The 15,610-nt window shown below is 44.5% G+C and overlaps 3 protein-coding genes across 3 annotated transcripts in view; 1 reads left to right on the top strand and 2 right to left on the bottom strand.

The window, feature by feature from the left end:
• The window catches only part of T265_02553 (hypothetical protein), a gene marked incomplete at both ends in the record, with an annotated part of 65,999 nt that extends 52,808 nt beyond the window's left edge, over positions 1 to 13,191 (bottom strand). The window contains 4 exons of the mRNA XM_009166832.1: positions 3,332 to 3,458; positions 5,304 to 5,803; positions 7,197 to 7,318; positions 12,588 to 13,191. Coding sequence (XP_009165096.1) covers positions 3,332 to 3,458; positions 5,304 to 5,803; positions 7,197 to 7,318; positions 12,588 to 12,974 — 1,136 coding nt within the window. The remainder of the gene's footprint in view (positions 1 to 3,331; positions 3,459 to 5,303; positions 5,804 to 7,196; positions 7,319 to 12,587) is intronic.
• T265_02552 (hypothetical protein) lies at positions 110 to 7,907 on the top strand (the record flags this gene model as incomplete). Its single annotated transcript, XM_009166831.1, has 4 exons — positions 110 to 156; positions 345 to 462; positions 543 to 643; positions 7,517 to 7,907. 4 exons carry the CDS (start codon positions 110 to 112, stop codon positions 7,905 to 7,907), a joined length of 657 nt encoding a protein of 218 aa, XP_009165095.1.
• A 2,221-nt stretch (positions 13,192 to 15,412) lies between the features above and the next one.
• The window catches only part of T265_02551 (hypothetical protein), a gene marked incomplete at both ends in the record, with an annotated part of 6,943 nt that continues 6,745 nt past the window's right edge, over positions 15,413 to 15,610 (bottom strand). Inside the window, one exon of the mRNA XM_009166830.1 lies at positions 15,413 to 15,598. Within this exon, the coding sequence (XP_009165094.1) occupies positions 15,413 to 15,598 (186 nt within the window). The remainder of the gene's footprint in view (positions 15,599 to 15,610) is intronic.

Genomic DNA, 15,610 nt, shown 5'->3' with positions numbered 1-15,610 from the left:
ATCTTTCCTGCACAATCATTCCCCACCACTAAGCACAGATACACCACTGTATGGAACAATTCCCATTGAAACAGATGCCTGATCTATTTGCTTCCATTTGGGAATAGACATGGGAAGTCGAGAGGAAGAGGCCGGATTCGAAACGCGGAGCTTCCGGTCAGTAAATTTGCCCTCTAACCACTGAGCCATCTCACCTCCATTTGGTCAATACAGTATGTTCCTCATATCCTCCGACTTTCGGAAGTGGGAGAGTATACAAAGAGCTCTCCAAGGGCTTCCGTACACAAAGTGGTGCCCCACAAGGAAGCTCACTCTCTAATATAAATAAACTTCGTGGTGGACAGAAAAATTAGACGAACGCTGGAAGGTTTTAAAAACCCTGGTACTCGAACAGCTGATGACAAAAACCCTGTCAATCTGGAATGTGTAGATAAAATCGTTCTCAACCAAAAGAACGCGCAGGTTTTCGGATGAACTGACTAAAGTCATTCCGTCCATTGGTTTGCGCACTGCACCTACCAAATATAAGGTCATGCTTCTAGACATGTAGCCACTTGACACGCCGCTTGCAGTCCAAAGAGAGACACTCGAAACTGTTAAGCGCTTTACGTGCTCTAGAAGTTATATTAGTTCCTGTGAGAAAGTGAGGTGAGGTAGTGTGGCAGCAGCCAAGCACCAAAGACTACGGTGGCTAGGCCACGCACTGCGCATGCCAAATCATCGTCAGCCGAAGCGAGTACTGTTTTCTGTACCCAATTCAGAGTGGCGCAAGCACAGTTGGTCAATCTGGCAGATGGTATAGAAGAGATTAACAGGAGATTACACAGAGCACTCAGCAGTGGCCCTCTTAGCGATGAATGTTCAAACTAACCACGTCAGCAGACCAAGGGCCTTCTGTGAGTATTGATTTTCATGAAACTGAACTTACCAGGCTAAGTGAAAGGTGACTTGATATCATTTAACGAAGTCTGATACCTTGAAAGTTAATTCCGGTGTTTGTCGCCTAACCCGGAGCTGATAAATGATTATATATATATATATATATAATCATTATATATATATATAACATCATCGTATACATATGGCATACCATGTTGAACACGGCTAGTGTAACTTTAGTTTGTCTCAACAAATAACTTATTGAGGCCATATGACGACGGAGCTTCAGTGCTGAACACTGATGTCATGCTGTCGACGAGGATGACGATCAAGATGACCACGGAAGCTTGTGCAATGCAAGAAATCACATGTGGAAATGGAACTACGTTTGAAATTTGTCAACACCCATACAATAACATTGTCAACTGGTACTTGAATGAGCATTCCAAAAAATGTTTGACACCACATGATTTAGGTCATGATGTCATGTGATCAGATCCACTGTGCCATACCGGCGCGAGAACGTGCCGGAAGACGGAGTAATCTTGTGAGGAAAACGATCGATCAATCTACGGAGCAAGCCGCTGCTCCCAAACGCTTAATGGTTACTTTGAGGCTTCCCTCGCTCAACTTGTACAGAAAGCTGTCACAGTAAAGATTACACTGCACACTGTACAATGCCTTCCTCTGGTTGCTGGAACTCAACGACAGGGTTCACGAAATGCTTCTTTCGCGCAGCCTAGCAGCAAAAATATAGGTAGGACATTAAGCTTTTCCATGTTTCTGAGAGCGAAAAACATGAATCCAACATTAATATTGAGTATTCAAGTTGACAAGCGACATGAAGAACCTAGCGACGAAGAAGTCAGTCGTTGTTTCTATTAGATGACTGTACAATCATCACTGTCGGCTGTTGCTGAACAGATTGACTGCTTAAGCGTCTAATCGGTAGCTGGCTTCTCTGGCCCAGATGCTTGGTAGCTTCCCTAATGTGATTTTGGCGCGGTTTGAGGATCACAACAAGTTTCGGGCAACCAGGAATTATTTTCAGGAATCTGACCATTCTGATACTTGTCTATGTGTCTAACTTGGTCTATTTCACAAATTACTGGGTAGAATTCACTGTTATTCCGTAAACAAGTATAGAAAACAAGACAAGCATCATTGGTTCTATACCTTCGTTTCCGAAAGGCAACATACATATCATGAACCATCTTAAAGGGACCAAGGTAATCCATCGTGTTTGGCAGAATAGTGAAAGATACTTGGAAAAGTATGGGTTTGACGAGTGCTCTTCTTTCTGCATGATGCGAGTAACGCAACCCTTGTTGTGCTTGGTTAGGAACACCGCAAAAGGAGACAGTTAACTGGTGCTACCGGCGTTCGTGCTACACTGTGTTATTTTGGCCGAATTTCCCACCCTCCTATCTAAGCATGGAGAAGCATGGTAATATAGTCTTCCAATGTCCGCATGGGTGAATCGGAGTCCTATTGACCAGCCGGTATTACTAATTTGCTCAATTCGTATGCTGAGAGGGCTTATAAAGGAAAAGCGGATGAATTCTCCTCAGGAAAGCAGTCTTCGTCGTCGGTGAGGCCACCAGACACGTTAAAAAAACAAACAATTCTATGGGAATTCCGGGTTAAGATAAGCAGAGGAAGTGCACTGGGATTGAAAAGCCCACACAATCGATGCTCCGTGTCTCGGATTGAATTGATGGTCACCTGGAGTCACCCGTGGAGTTATGTTCTCACTTGTGTTCAGAATTCCCGTGCCGATGGAGCAGTGCCGATGTGCAGTAGATCAGTTTCAGACTAGAGGTGCTAGTTCGGAGTCTGTTTTCAGCATGCAGTATAGGCAAGTTAACAATAGTTCGCGTCTAACGGGACATCCAGGCATCATATTATGACTAAGGATAGACAAAAAATTAGAAAGCTGAACTAAAAATTATGTCACGAACCTCCCGCATCATCAAGTGCTGTCTCGTGGTGTTTTGTACAACGAATCTAAAAAGGTGGAGACGTCTGTGGTCTGCAATTTGAGTTGGTGGCTGTCCCCCAAACGACAACAAACAAACACCAACCAAAATGTCATTTACACACTCAATGAAAGTACGCCTAAGCGGAAAGGCCATCAAAATCTCTCGACGAGAAGGTAGTGTGGGGTGATCGTATAAGTTTGCCCCATTCTTTTTCAAGTTTTTAGTGTTTTTCAGCCATATTTTTGTGAATTCTGGGACTGATTTCTGATTGGAACCGTTACCGGCAGACCAGTGTTCATTCAACTACATCCAATGAAGCGCAATTATGCCAAAAAACAGGCAGTCTGATGATTTAATACTAATACAATGCCGGTCCGCATATGGTGAACTCACAACCATCTAGACGAGGTATTGCCTAACACTCCAAGATCCCGTGAGTGATTCAAATGCCTACATAGCGGGCGACTTACGGATTAAGAAGCTCCGCACGTCCATGAAGACGCAGCTGATATTTGTTGACATTCAGATCCGTATTTGGCGGCACAACGTCATTGGAAAGCGCTTCCAACATGAGTTCACTCACTAGGGTGCTGTTGGCTGAAGGTACAGACAAGTTGATGTCAATTTGGAGATTGTGTAAAAGACAAAAACAAACTGCAGTAACCCGCTTCAAAACATGTACCCACTACTCCGCTACTCCTCCTAGCAATGCCACAATGGTACTCAGCCACGATTTAGTGTAAAATGCCCCCCGCCCCCCAAGACAGTGTACCCAAATGTGCAAGAAATCCCTTGTCTGGTAATGTCCACTCTTCGAAAAATACTGCATAAAGAATACGAATGCCAGTTATGCACTCGAACGAAAGCACCGTCTCTCAGAAAGAAGTGGAAGCTGTGATCGTACGCATACTCCGAGTCTCTGTCGTGACAATTAGACATTACATTTATACGAAAGACCCTTCCATAACCGGTGGGTGGAATAGCTAATCGAGTGAATTTTCACATCATCACGTCCAGCTATCAGCCGTCCGCTGACAAACCGCATTTTCAAATCTCACTGTTTAGTGCGAAACTAGAATTCATTAGGTATAAAAAGCTAGGCGTTTCCCCTTACAGTCTTGGTCGGAAGGGCTTATAACGACCGTAACCAGGTTTTTCATCTTACATTGAAGATAGAATAAAATGCTCCTCCAACCTGTACTTGAGGTGGGATAAATCCAGAAAATGGTTCGGATATTTGCTTTGACGAGCTTTAATAATGTATTCCGAATGGAAACGGCCAACGACACGCTTTTCGGAAAAGCATAAAAGCGATCGGTTGCTCGTTTACTTCTGGTGGTCCATCAAGCTTCGATGGACGGAGACTTAGAGATGTCGAGTCGGTAAACATAGATTGTACAATTTAGACGGAATACCGTGAAAATCGGGGATGAATTTTACTTGCCACGCGCCGTGGCAAGCCTCCGGGAACGAGGCACCCTTACGCGGAATACACACTGCAAATCTGGCTTTATAGTGGGAGACTCAAATAAATTCCAGCTGAAACATGAGGCGATCTTTGTGTAGTACGTTCAGTTGAAGAATATCCTAAACAAGACATTCATTCTTTCATTGAAACCAACTTGGTTTTCTAATGTGTATATCAAGAATTGTAATTGGTTCGAATAGAGTATGGGGTTGGCGAGAACTCGGAGACCATTCCTACCTGATGGGCCTTAAGGAGGATGAAACCTGTGGCGGGCTGTCGGAACCCCCTGCAGCTTCATGAGTAGTAAGTTGCGTCAAGATGTGGCACCCCCTTGTTTGCTGGCACGCAATCTGTATAGTAGACAGACGTCGAAAAGCATTTATAACGGAATAGTCTAGGTAGAGGATGCCAATCGGATATCCAAACTGCACCTTAGTTAATATACAGGCATAAGTGGTACTTTTGGAGAAATCGACCAGAGCGAATGGAGTGAGTCGGTCGGTACTGATTAATCGTTAACATTATCAAGAAGTCAATATCTATGGAGCAGCACGTTTGTAAGCCAACATCCTCTGGCTGCACGACTGAAGTCCACGTATCTACAGACGCAAGGACCGTGGGCATGAATTCCAATCACGAGGCACACAAACCGGATAACTCGGTCATGGTCTACATGAAGATTCGTAACAAAAAAGAAGTTACGATAAAGGTATGGAAGACTAGTGAATCTTAGGAAGAATAATTATTCGGAAACTAATTTCAAAGAGCCGAAACCTGACCACCAAACGAGGCCATGCAGTTCACGTACGATTTTCCATCTAAGCTCATCACTACTGACTGAGCAACTGAAACCAACTGGAGACACTGAATTTCACTTCAATGTAAGCTCTTAGCCATGGTGAACCTTAGCAAACAACAGTCAAACATGGCGTGGTTTCGTTTTTTTAAAAAAAAACAAAATACAGCCAACTTACGATCACAGACCAATCGAACTCGAGGGGAACCAAGTAAAACAGACGAACGGCAGGCTGCAGAAGAACGTGGTTTTCCGGTAGACTTGAGACCTGCCGTGGGGCTCGCATCATCAACTTGCGGAAGACAGAGTTTCGCATGTAGCCCAACGTGCATGTTGATCCGTACCTCAATTTGTGGGATGGTCCATCGGGGGGTGTTTTTCCAGTGAGTCGGTGTGGCAGCTTCGGTCTTATCGTTCTTGATCTTTTTCGGACAAATGCCACGCACCTGATCGACACTAGTTTTACGTAGTGGAACATGATCTTCTCCTTCGATGGAGTTCGCACGTGTAACTGAAGATGTTAATTGCCCATAAACGGCATCGAACACGACGGAATCACCATAGAGTGGGCTGCTATCGTCGGGTGGCAAACTTTGACCGATTATATCATCAAACGGGGAGACGAAGGAATAGACTATAGTTCTCGGTTTTCGAGCTTCTCGTTTCTGATGTTTGAGGCTGTGAGGTAAACAGTCGGCATGAGGGAATTATAAGGGGAAGACAAGTAGTCATAATACGGCGCCTAATCCGACTTAAAATCAGGAATACTGTCAAAGTCTGTTGGTGATAACCATACGGTCTACTGAGAATGATTGTACAAAGGTTGACTGACCACTTCACAAAACAAATGAACCTATCAAGAGAGAAGTCAAACAACCTACCGACGCTCTGCTATAACCTGTCCAGTAGGCTAACCCAAGTGTCGGTCAAGTGGACTGAATTCGATGCTCTTTTTGTTTCTCAGTAGTACCATAAAAGTTTAGACCAACAACTTGGTGGTGATATTTGGTATCGATCGTCTACGCGTGACCTAAAGTTCGACCTAGTGGACGGTGCGCTAAGATAAGATTACTAGAATCGAATTCTGATTGGATTTTGAAGTCGACACCAAAACTTTTCAACTTTAGGGCATCATTCACACCAAGCTCACTGCCTGAAAACCCACTACTTCAGGACATCCGAGTTTCACCTCAATTGGCTGACCGGTTGATGCGCGCCAACACTATCACGAAATTCGGCAAAACTCGATGTCGCAGAACAGATGTGTTCAGGGCTTTCTTGGATTGTGATGAAAATCCGATGATGGTAAACTGATAGTCAGCTTCCGGCTGTTAATGCGTGCCCTAGAATAAATGATACGTAGCAACCAAGTACAACCAAAGAACACCAAACCACCGCTATGATGAATGGCATGGCGATCGTTCAATATATGATAGAAACGCCAAAATCCGGGAATCGGACGAAAAACGTTTGAAGGAACTTTCTGCCTAGCTAAGAATGTCGAAACAAGGGATACCCTTCGTTTTACATGAAATTCTACTGGTTGGATATTACGGTTAACTCTGGCAGTAACTCAAGATATGTAGGTCGAGGACCCACAAAAATACGCGGGATCTGGATTTGGAAATGCTCAAATGGTTCCCAACCCTATTTTCTATTTCACTTCATTTCTAAAGCTTCCCCTCCCAGTAGTAACCTTGTCAGGCTTGTTAATAAGCCATCTACCAGAGCCGACAGGATTGCCTAAACCTGATCGGCAGCCAGTCAACCTAGAGATGAGTCCGAGATAGGTTACAATGCTAAGCTGAAAATCAAAAGAATTCCTGTGACAACTAGTAACAATTTCACATTTTCTCGTACGGGTCAACAATGACTCCCAATCTTGCCTATTTGTGGCAATAAAAGCAGAATAACCGGCGGTTTAGGAAAAGGTATTCTAATCGAGCATTTGGGATACGAAGCGTTGAAAAGCATTAAAATTACTACTGGAGCCAAAATCACTGCAGTTAAGGAATACACCAAAAACGGGTGCTGCGTGGGGGCGTATCAAACACAAGACCGATGGACTTACTTTTCCACAGCGCTGACAAAAAACTCCAATTCAGTAGTCGCTTGCGTGTTGGACACAAAGGTCGATCCCTGCTGTTTTAATGGTCTTCTGCGTCTTACTGGTCGTTCCAAAAGTGTGTCCGACTAGAAGATAAAAAAGACAATGAAGAAAGTGACCATCAATATAGTCATAATCACCATCATCATCGACCCTAATATAGCAGCATTACACACTGACGTCTAATGTTCATAGAACCATGGGGAAAGAAAGCCTTAGCAGCGTTGAAAGAAAATGGAAGGGTACGTAAGGGATCTCATCAAACCAACCTGATAATTTTCAAGTTGCTGCTGTAACGGCCTGAATCGTTACCAAGTACCGGCTTACGTTCGTTTCCTTTCAATTCCCCGCAACGGGCACGCCAATCTAACATCTTCGAACAACCACAGCTCAACAGTATCGGTCTTAGCTAAGTCAACAACTTTCTGCTGCAAGCCGTACTGTACTGGTAGCGAGCACGTGGGTGAAGCACGGCGAAATGTGAAAAGAGCTATGCTAGCGGCGCTCAGTGCTGTCTATCCGACTTCTCGACCACAAGACTACTGGATATTATCGAGATCACTGGTCTTGATTGATACCAGGAAATCTATAACTGTAGGCAGAGAGGACGACGGCGCACGCAAATGCCTCAAACCCCAAGTAGTGAAGAGCCTAGAGAAAGACCGAGACCCTTGATGGAAAATGAAAGCTCGGAGGGTGGAGAAGGCTTTTTCTACCGGAAACAGACGTGCCCTACATCAATTGATACGATTGACCAGCCCTAGGAAAGCAACGGTCACAAAAGTGCTGACTGGATGGGCAGTTTAGCTGGCTCCTGCAACATAGCCTCTGGAAATAATGCATGAGGGTGAATGGAATGTAAACTTTAATCGAGTCAGAAGAACCACCGTGGTATGAAGTTGGCAGCTGAGATGATAAAATTTGGTACGTCTTATTAGTTTGTGGGTCCTAATTTTTTACTGGGGAGCGTGTTCTTCGGATTTACTGGGAAACCTGTATGGAAATCTACACTAGAAGACGATGAGCTTAAATTTACCAGTGCGCCAGAACCTTGACATTCAACGTCTGAACCACGCGATTGACAGTCGATGGCGGTGTGATTGATTCTACCCCAGGGTTACACAGTCGCAAGAGGACGCCGCGTAACGAGACGGTGTCCACTTCATCTAAATTTAGTGCTGCATGGTTGCAAAAGAAGCTCACCACCATTGCATTGTTCTGCGTCCAAATTAAACACACCGCCAAAATGGACTTTTGGCGAAATGTGGCGCATAATTTGTGTACTGAAACCTCATGTCATATTGACTGTAGCTGAACTCGGCGTAGCGGACAAGAAAATAATAATAATAATAGTTCAGCTGTAACACCCTTTCAGTACCTAGTTGCCATGCCAATTGAAGAAAACACGAAGGCTGGGATGCCGTCAGGTTGCCCAATCCTGGACAGGAGTTTTCGAGGTGCCAGGTTTGGTTTGGAACCCGATCAGTTAGTTCGCGCGTTGGCTACTGAGCCATCACGAGCTCGGCAGTAGACAGGAAATTGGTTGGATTTCGGTAAGCGTCTTTTAAAGAACCACAGGTGCAGTTAGGTGGTGCATAAATGAACGTGACAAAAAAGAGCGTTCAGCATTTCCACAAGGAGGAAAGTAGGACACAGTCAACAGCCTACTGAGCGCTAGCATGCGATGGGTAACTTCCCACACCCTTTCAGTACCTAGCTGCCATGCCAATTGAAGAAAACACGAAGGCTGGGATGCCGTCAGGTTGCCCAATCCTGGACAGGAGTTTTCGAGGTGCCAGGTTTGGTTTGGAACCCGATCAGTTAGTTCGCGCGTTGACTACTGAGCCATCACGAGCTCGGCAGTAGACAGGAAATTGGTTGGATTTCGGTAAGCGTCTTTTAAAGAACCACAGGTGCAGTTAGGTGGTGCATAAATGAACGTGACAAAAAAGAGCGTTCAGCATTTCCACAAGGAGGAAAGTAGGACACAGTCAACAGCCTACTGAGCGCTAGCATGCGATGGGTAACTTCCCCAAATGCCTACTTCCCTAGGTGACCAACGTGCCTACAGCTGAGATCTAGAGAAGATTGACTGTCAAGTCAGACCAAAGGGTAGTTACGAAACAACAAGGAAGATGGGGGCGTCGACATTCGTAAAAAGCGAAGGACGATCCGCTATGCAGGTGCTTTGAGTTGCGTAGTTTATGGTTGTGTCTGAGACGAAATACTGTTAGAGTGCGTAACACTAGACGAGACTGCAATTATGGTCCTCAACCAAAGCTGTAGACTGACCAAAAGACAGTAGCAGTCCATGTACGACGACTATTGGATGAGTCTAAATTCTAGGGAACAAATGCCAGACTTAATCCTATTCAGTTCCTTCTCTCAGCCTTTAATCTAAAAGTATCAGCCGTTCCACAGCAATATTCATCCAGTATTCTCTGACAAAACTCCGGTTTCTTGTATTTTGATCAATGAGGTCGGAAACTTTTTAAACCTTATTCCGTGTGGTGAAGGTGATCGGTCTGGTATTTTGATACTGTCTTTATTGTGAAAAAAGGAATTCACGAGCAACTAGAAATAACCAGGTTTCAGGTGATCGGGATTGTAGTTTCCCTTTAGCCGGGACGGAGATTCCCCCGTAATTTTCATGCGTAAATTTAAACTAGGGCGAGTAAAAAACAATGGGTGGCAATCCAACCCTGAGTTAGCCCAATTGTGAGTGGCCTCCTATGCGAAAAGGATACTTGTGCCTAACCACGTCTTGCCCTAATTACAATCGATATCCAGTCCTATTGCCTCAGGTTAATTTAACTGTGAAAGATAAAAATGCCGATAGGGTTTATGTTCGTATGACCACCGATAGTCTCAAAAGTTTTAATCAGAGGTCACACTTTCGCTTTATCGTCTGAAAACAGGTTGCTATGTTACAGCCTACGCCGATATGCTTCACCGCAACTTAATTTTTTTCAGTCCTTAGCAAGACCTATCTGTTCACGTTCACCGGAAGTATTGACGATCTAAAAGTGCATATCCTTGTCACAGATTCGGACCAGAATGACTGTAGTCAATTGACTGGAATAAGATGGAACAACGCAGACCGACTGAAGGGTATTTTTTCGACATCTCTTCGTCAGATTTAAGCATATATGTATACATGTAAAGATAATAAGATAATCGTTCAGCTGTAGCACCCTTCGGGTGCTTAGCTGCTATGCCAACCGAAGGAAGCTGGGATACTGCCAATTTACCCAAGCCTGGACAAAAGTCGAGATGCAGAGGTCGGGTTCCAACCACCTTCCTTCCGGTCAGTAAATTCGCGCTCTAACCACCGAGCCCTCTCGCATATACATAGAAAATAATACAATCGATAAAAAAATTAATGAATCAGAGGTCAACTCATAGCTCGTCAAAACCTGGCATGAGGTATGAGAGTTGCGTGGACCTATCACTTGACTAGCCTTCCACATGAATGCTAATGCTTATGTGAATCACTTTCGAGTACAAAGTTCAGACCGGCGAATCCTTATGTCAAAGGGTTCTGCGGTCGTTGGGATCTTCATTCTGACATAGACTAGTTTTCCGATAATATGTAGATGGATGAGAAGGCTGTTGAGGTGTTCATGTGGTGTCCCGTGTCCGGTAAAAGGTACCAAGAAAGGCGTACACATAAGATGAAGACATACGATGAAAACTTTGTTGCCGCTAGATTCCTTGCCTTCCGCATTACCTAATAAGTTATGTTACAAAGATTCTCTCACTGCTCAGAGCATGGAGCTTAAAAGTTGCCGAATTTCGGTCAACGATATTTGTACCTATTTCAACGATGATAGCCAACCATTCCTTGAAGCGGGCGAACCGCATTTGGAGTGTTCCGAAAAAGTCATAATCTTGTACCATTATTGTCTGTTCGTGTAGACCGATGGTTACCAATCCCTCAAGACTTCTACCTTGTTCGACTTTCCAATATAAAAGTCACACTGATACCTATTCAGGTCAGTTTTGTAGAAAAAACAGCGAAAAGAGTGTGGTGTTATTCAGAGACAAGGCGAACAAGACCTGTATTCAGTACTTCGAAACTTTAAGCCCTACGTTCCCTAATGGAACCAGTAGTGAAACACTGGGATGGACAAGATACTGAGGGTTTCTTTCGTAGATGACAAAACATAAGAGAAACATGCTTCATTGGTTGTCCATTCGGTCAAGATTACATGAAGCTTGTAGGGTATTTCGCTCTGAAGTAAGAGTGACATTTAAAAATCCTACTCACAAGTTAGGAAGTACCTCCTTGTATGAAGTACGTACTACGGAGAGAACATCTTAAGAAAACTTCAAAGTTGGTCTTTTTGAGGAATCTTTTCGACTGATGGTCCCTCCAGAGGGTCATTCATTATGCATAATAATGACGCGAGCAATTACAGCCCATGTGACTAAACTGGCAATTCTTCCACATCACTTGAAACAGCACTTACAACTGAGCCTGATTGAAGATTGAAAGTAAACCCTAAGTATACATCTATCTCTCCGGTTCCTAAGGTAAAAACCATCTCAACTCCACTCCATTTTTGGTAAGGTCCCCATTGAATTAAATTACAGGGGTAAGGGATTGCTCAATGTTAGATATTCCCCGTAGATCTTTTAGAATACCAAAATACAGCATCCCGTTCATCTAACGGCCTTTTATGTGACAACCTCAATCGTAAAATGGTAGTCGCAAGTTCGAGACCGTCTGTCCATTGTGCGACAATTTCTCTCATACGGTCGAATGCTCCTAAATTCCTTAAGATTGTGCGGGAGAGAGGGTATCATAGATAACACTCGATAAGACTACTTACACAACGACCACGCTATTAATGATAGTAATGGCAGTGATGTTGGCGATGAAGACACGGATGGGGACTCTACTGGTGAAGATTATGAGGACAACCGTTAGAGAAGTGTCAACCGAACATTGTGAGATTAAGTGCAATGCAGGTATAGATCGGTGAAACTATGATTTTAGAAATTGTGACTGGTCGTGGAGATGGTCAGTTCAAAAATGATTTAGCGCGAAGACTGACGGAAAACTCACTGGCAACTGGCACTAATCGAAACAGGCAAACTGTGCACGACAGATCGGACCAAATCTAGTGTTTCAATAACTTCCGCGAAAATGATGGCAAGTACACTTGAGTCGACATGGTTTATCCGTACACAGCGAATAGGTTTGTCAAGATATTGCAGGCAAAAATACAAATGCTTACCGCGTTCGGTTAATAATCGCACAAAACAGGTAACAACAAAGTAACCACAGAGAAATGTGTGTGCAATGTAGCACCGTCAAATTCGAGATCAATGAATTTCGCCAGAACTTACACCAGGAGGCTGATATCCACCAATCTCACTTGCATCGGGTTTAGATTGCAGTTTCGGTGACTGAGACGACGGAGTATTCTTTGGCTTTGTCGTTGAAGGAACTAGAAATAAGTCCAGTAATGAGGCCAGGTCCTCTGCAGCCACATTGTCCGGTTTTGAATTCACAACATTATCAATACGAAATCCAACGGGATGTTTCATTGGACACCTTGGAGGTACGGGTGGGGGGATTCGAGGTTTGCGAGATGGATTTCGGGATGCAGCCACAATCGGCGTAGACGATACATCTGTGAATAACGGATCAAACAACTTTCGGAGCTCTAGTGTTTTGTTGGTACTGGCTTCTATCGGGTTGTCAAATGAAATTAAATCCGGCGGTGTACTCATGGACTTTCAACAAGTCAAGGTTGTCGGTCAGTCGATTGTATCCATCAGCGACCTCGATTGAAATTAGGTGAGTAAGCTGGGAGTTATATACAGAAATTCTTGGTTGCTGATAAGTTCAAGTGAGCGAAACGGACGTGGAAGTGTTCATTCTGAAGTGGAACGGAAATCACGATTATAAACAAAAAGTATATAAACCAGCAACAAAATACAATCGGTGAATAAGTAGACTAGACCATGTTTTTTTAATTTGACTTCTTAATGTTCCAGTCTCGGTAAAATTGTGAAAAACAAACGAAAACTAACCTGGCACCTACCATATGACGTTTGTCCCAGGAAATCATTATATGGATCTCTATGGAATCACCCTTAGTTAATGATGACTGCCCAGCATATTGAGTCGCTAGCTTCAAAAAGGACTGAACTGTCGAGCTAAAGTAAAATAAAGGCACCTTTTTCCAGTACTGCGTGGGTACAACTGATTTGAAGATTGCACGCGGGAAATTTCTCCGCTCTGTGCGACACCTGCTCGACCGGTAAATAAACCGTCCAGTTTATATAAAGGTTGGAACATGATATAACGGAACCAAACACAGCAAAACAAATACGTACAGGAGACTGGTGTGTTAGTCTGGTTCAATCTCATATGACAACTAGCTGCGAGACATACAGCTCAATGTATGTGTGCAATGGATGGGAAGCACACAACACTAAATTAACTCAGTGAGAGGGATCGGACATACAGTGCTCCTAGTCTCGGAGCTGGCCGAAGCTTCGTATTTCTTGAAGGCGCATCCACCAACTGGCACACGATTTCAGTCCTATTTATGTACAAAAATTCAGAGTATACGCATTGACAGCACGACCAGTATTGTTTTATGGATCAGAAGCCTGGCTTCCATGCGCAGAGGATACACTAAAACCCCCAGCTTTGGTCATCGAAGTCTCTGAAGCACGAGTGATATCGTCCGCGTACGCCAGACCGAAAGGGTTCTTAGAAGGAACTATTTGAACACTGGGATTTTAAAGACCGGTCGGGTTTCGCCTCATTAGTTCCTCAACAACGAAGCTGAATAAGAATGAAGAGATTGGACAACTTCGTGGGACACCATTCGTGTTGTAAACATGTCACAGCACTTTCCATATACGCAGTTCACAAAGCCGGAATTGTGAACATAAGGACCGGATTAGGTTCGGGAACATCTGCTGTTGAACAAGCGTAATCAGAACTGCTTACTGATCGACATAATCGAACGTACCCGTGAAGTCAACGAATTCTAAGACTGTGTGCCACCTGTACACATGGCGCCGCCCCAACGCCTGACGTAGTGTAAAGATGTGGTCGACGCCGCCTCCACTGCGTCGAAATCACACCCACGGTCTAGGTTCTGGGTGCCATCTCAATACAACGAAGAATCAGTACCGTCAGAGGTATTGTTACAATAACAGCCAAATTGGAGCATCCGAAGTTGGCACTCTTTATGAAGACGAACACGATTATCAACTCACGGACGTTCTATTCCTCCCAGAGAGAGGGTTAAACAGTCACTGCCATCCTTTAACAAAGCAGGTAGCATGTCGCCCGGATCAGCGGCACGATGACGCTTCCGAAGCTGAAGAAGACACCATATTTATAGTCAACGTTTCCACAGAAGGCTGACAGCCCAGAAAGCAGGTAGCAGATCGTCATCTGAAACGCTTACCAAAATATTCTACCAAAGGTCAAAAGTTCCTTTAAGCTGCATTGCATTTTTTGGCGATTCCGTTAAAAAGAGCCATCTGAGGACCTGACAAGTAGATCATTTGGAACCATCTGCGAACACTTCCACTATAGTTCGCCTCATCCAATTATTCGGCTTTTCGGATTCAGCAAGCATCTTGGATTGTATCGACGCTCGGTTTTATCCGGCATCAGATGATTTGTCACGGAGACTGGACCTTACCGTGGTGTGACCGTTTGCATACTTCATCGACCCATTGAGCTATACTGGGGGGTGTCCCCGCGACACTCACAGGGTCTCTCATACCGGGTTGGTCAACGGTTAGAGGTCTGACAAACCGTCTCCTGGTCCTCCAGGTTGAGGGTTGGAACATATGGTGACTTGTTCCGTAATGGCAATGCATTTGCATTTTCCGCCAAACTCCGCTGCCTTGCATTTAGGCCTTTGAGACAAAGGCATTGGCTGAGGACCCTAATCGTCCCCCTGTCTAGACGTGGGCGCCATGACAGTATCCCAGCCCACGTACCACCATGAACTGAACACATGCAAATAAACTCATCCCACATCAGCAGTCACGCGGTGCCATAAGCCGGGTCACCTTACTTCCTGCATTCAGCAGGGCGGGCAAGCGAAAACATGCTACTGCTGACGTCCCTTTCAAGTAATTTTCCTTCCCCTCTCCCCACCCCACTAATAGCTCTCCCTTTGTAGGCCCATCACTTAGGACTGATGGCCCCGTTCGTCTTGCATCGGTTTCGAGCGCAACATCTGCTCGTCACATGGCGCCAACATCCTCAGGTATGCGTGTTTCGGAGACACAGCATACATCAATTTTAAGGGAGTACAAGGTTTCAGCAAGCATAGCCTGTTTGCCAATTTGACATAGAGTACGGACGTTAAAAGCTCCTATATAGAAAG

This window comes from Opisthorchis viverrini (genome assembly GCF_000715545.1).
Source record: "Opisthorchis viverrini unplaced genomic scaffold opera_v5_31, whole genome shotgun sequence".
Lineage (NCBI taxonomy): Eukaryota > Metazoa > Platyhelminthes > Trematoda > Opisthorchiida > Opisthorchiidae > Opisthorchis > Opisthorchis viverrini.
Note: the sequence above shows the minus strand (reverse complement) of the source record. Positions and strands in the feature narration are given on the sequence as shown.